General features: G+C 33.7%; 1 protein-coding gene across 1 annotated transcript; it reads left to right on the top strand.

The window, feature by feature from the left end:
* Positions 1-978: 978 nt before the first annotated feature.
* LOC108759359 (uncharacterized) lies at positions 979-2004 on the top strand. Its single transcript, XM_018504741.1, has 2 exons — positions 979-1423; positions 1776-2004. Exons 1-2 carry the CDS (start codon positions 989-991, stop codon positions 1794-1796), a joined length of 456 nt encoding a protein of 151 aa, XP_018360243.1. The 5' UTR covers positions 979-988; the 3' UTR covers positions 1797-2004.
* Positions 2005-3508: the final 1504 nt, after the last annotated feature.

Raw genomic sequence — 3508 nt, 5'->3', positions numbered from 1 at the left:
TTCGTAACTCAGGAAGATCTCAAGCAAAAAGGGTTTGTAACCAGTGTTTCGGAAACGTCTTGACACCAGCTTTAAGGATATGTAAAAGAAAATAGGTATTTCCATTTAAGATTTCAAAGTTGATCTTCACGGTGTCCTTCAAGGTTACATGAAGGTCATTTCAACATAACCATATAATAGACCACTTGATATACTAAAACTTTTGTATTGAACATTTTTTTCCATAAGCATTATTTTCCAAGATATTTGACCGTTGCCGAACTTTCTCCCATCACTGTATATCGGTTGTATATATTGTAAGTAATGTATAGATATTAAATATGACCGAAAAATGGTGCCATTATGCATTTTCAAGCAAACAGAACAGCTGTTTCCAGAAAATCCGTTAGTTCACACGTTTTGCTTGTGCATGGTAAAGACACGTGGTTATCGTTGCTCCTCGTTGTTTGTAGTGCGTTGCCCGGTGTTTGTAGTGATATTTATTTGAGAAAATGAACAAAAAGCAATACCAGAATCGAAAATCGAGTCGCGGTGCGCAAACCTCGTCAAAACGGCCATCAATCACAAAGCGAAAAGTATCGAATCGATACATGCAAGAGCAGGAGGCCGAGAACGTCGGAACATCGGCGAAGAAACTGAAATCATCGATTGATAATTTCGATGTTTCGTTTGAAAGTACTTTCGGCTATCGTATACTGTCTTTTACGTCAATATTTTCAGCGCTATCAGAAATTTTAGTCTGTTCTCGATGTCACACGCCAGTAAAATTTACCGAAGCGAGTAAACAAGGCTTAGGTTTCAAACTTGTCGTGAATTGCGAAGATTGTGCTCCAGTTTATATTAATAGTTGCCCTAAAATCAACAATAAAGCCTATGAGATCAATCGCCGAATCGTTTTTACAATGCGCTTACTAGGCATTGGTATAAATGGCATTCGAAAATTCTGTGCGTTCATGGATTTGATTTCAAGCACGATAAGGACGTGCCAATGCAGGTATTTGAAGCAATAGAACCCATTTACGAAGAATTAAGCCGTGATGAACTTTTAATTCGATGTTTGGGCGGATTTACGCAAAATTCAAACGAAAGTTTTAATTCCATCGTGTGGTCAATGGCGCCAAAGACCATTTCTAGTGGAAAAACTGTGCTTGATACAGCAGTATATCTCGCCACTTTATCTTTCAACGACGGTTTCTCTGCAATAATGAAAGTAATGGAACAATTAGACATTGTCATTGGCTTAAATTGCTACAACTTCTGCTGCGAAGCCGACGCCGAACGCGTTAAACAATCAGAACGCTCCCTGACAGAAGAGGCTAAAGAGGCTCGCAGAGAATTAACTTCTACTAGGAAGGATGAAGACGAAGACAATCTTCATTTGGAAAGCCAGTTGTATGGACAGTTGTATAATCGCAGATTAGAGGTAAAATACAAATTTCATTGAAATTCTACTACTTTAAACTTTAAATGCGTTTTTCTCGAAACCATGTTTTTCAAGACGGGCGTACCTCTAGCGCCTACAATTTTTATCCGATTGACTTGAAATTTTAATTGTAGCTTCAAAACATGATTTTCTAGTGCACATCATAGGATTTTTTCGAAAAATTAAAATTTGACGATTCTACAGCCAATTTTCGAGCGATTTTTTTGATAAAAAATACAACAAAAATTCAAATTGATGCCATTTCTTTTAAAAACAATTTTTCGGCAAAATCCTACGATGTGCACTAGGTTTTGGGCTATATTTTAAGAAAAAATTTTGGTTTTTGTTCTAGGTGCAAAATTGCGATCTGTAGCGCCCGATGCGATCAGCGGAAAGTCAAATGCTTTACTGCAAGAGCTGATACGCCGCCATTTTGTTTTTAAAAAATCTGAAAAAAATTTTTTTACGTAGTTAAAGATATGTACTTTCATATGCACCAAGCCGCTTTTTAATAAATCTTTTCATTCTTTCATAATAAATTCCGAAAAATGACCCTACTTTTTCGGCACACAAGGTGTCATTACCCCTTAAATTGGAACATTTTCTTGAAATCTGTAATACTGAGGAAAATTTGGAACTTAAAGTTGCTTATAGAATGAAACAAGAAAATTTAGATAAAAGTAATCATTTTAATAAGATGAAAGTTTCCAGTTCTAAATCCATCTTTTGCCAGCGTTCATCATCTGCTCTTCAACTTTTAGCACTTGTAAAACAAGATTCCTCTTACATCACAACTGCCTGGTTTGTACGTTTGGTTAATCATTGGTTTGATTTGATGACTTCAAGATATTATACTTTAGCATTAAATAAAAATAATAAAGAAACATATGAAAAGGCTATAGCTCATTTAAAACTAACTATGAGAACATTTTCTGGAATGACTATTGGAAAAGATTTACGATGGAAACCAGTGCAGTGTGGAGTCCTGATTGCTACGACTACTATTTTAGATTTATAAAATATCAAGAATATTTTCTTGATAAAGGAAGATTAAAATTTTTATTGACTGGAAGATTCACACAAGATTTCTTAGAAAATCTTTTTTCTTGTATCAGATTTCGTCAAGCAATACTCAATGCTTTGATGTTTAAAAATCTTCTAAAAGCTATTTTAATTGCACAATTTTGTACAATCGAAAGAAGTAGCTATGATACAGACGACGGTGAAATGACTCTTGATTTTTTGACAAATTCACAATGTACAAAATATAACAATCCTGAACTCAATCTTTGTATAGAAATTCCTAGTATGGCTGATGAAAATATTTCCTATTTCTCAATGTGGGAGAGACAAATATTATATGATATGACAGGAAGTACATTAAATAGTGTAAAAAAAGTATATACAATATGTGATACGTGTTACAACGCATTGTTATGGCAGGAGAAAGAGCCACATCCATATGGACTCCTCACAATATTAAATGCTTACAAAGATAATTGTTTAACCCAAGTGTCTGAAGAAGCATTCAAAGCAATATGGAAAGCTGAACTTACATTTAGAATAGTTAGAGAAGATCTCCTGAGAACCGAAAAAGTTAATGTGTATGATACACTTGTACAATCCCTACAATATGTATGGGCATCTATTGTACCCCAATGTCACAACGTAACAACCAAACTATTACGACAATATTTTAGTATGAGATATAAACAGTTCGGACAAATGAAAAGGGAACAACAAAAAAAAGGAACACTTCATACAGTAGCAAAAGTAAAGCCATGCATAATCGGATAAAGTAAAACAAGTTTTTTTTGGTCATGGTAAAAGAATAATACAAATGTAAGTCGCTGTAATGAAATAAAATATATAATAAAATATTGGATAATAAAATCTTGGATATAAGTACAAAAATTCATATAACAATGTATTTATTTTGTTTTCTCCAAAAGAATCACAATACATATTTTTTATATATACAGGGTGCGGCACCAAAATCCGGACAAATCGAACAATTTCTTTAAAGAAAATGTTAATGAAAAATTAAATATTAAAAAAAAATCCTTTTACATGGCACTTGGGGGA

This window comes from Trachymyrmex cornetzi, unplaced genomic scaffold, assembly GCF_001594075.2.
Source record: "Trachymyrmex cornetzi isolate Tcor2-1 unplaced genomic scaffold, Tcor1.1 scaffold1808, whole genome shotgun sequence".
Lineage (NCBI taxonomy): Eukaryota > Metazoa > Arthropoda > Insecta > Hymenoptera > Formicidae > Trachymyrmex > Trachymyrmex cornetzi.
The sequence above is the reverse complement of the archived record's forward strand: the minus strand, read 5'-3'. Positions and strand labels throughout refer to the sequence as shown.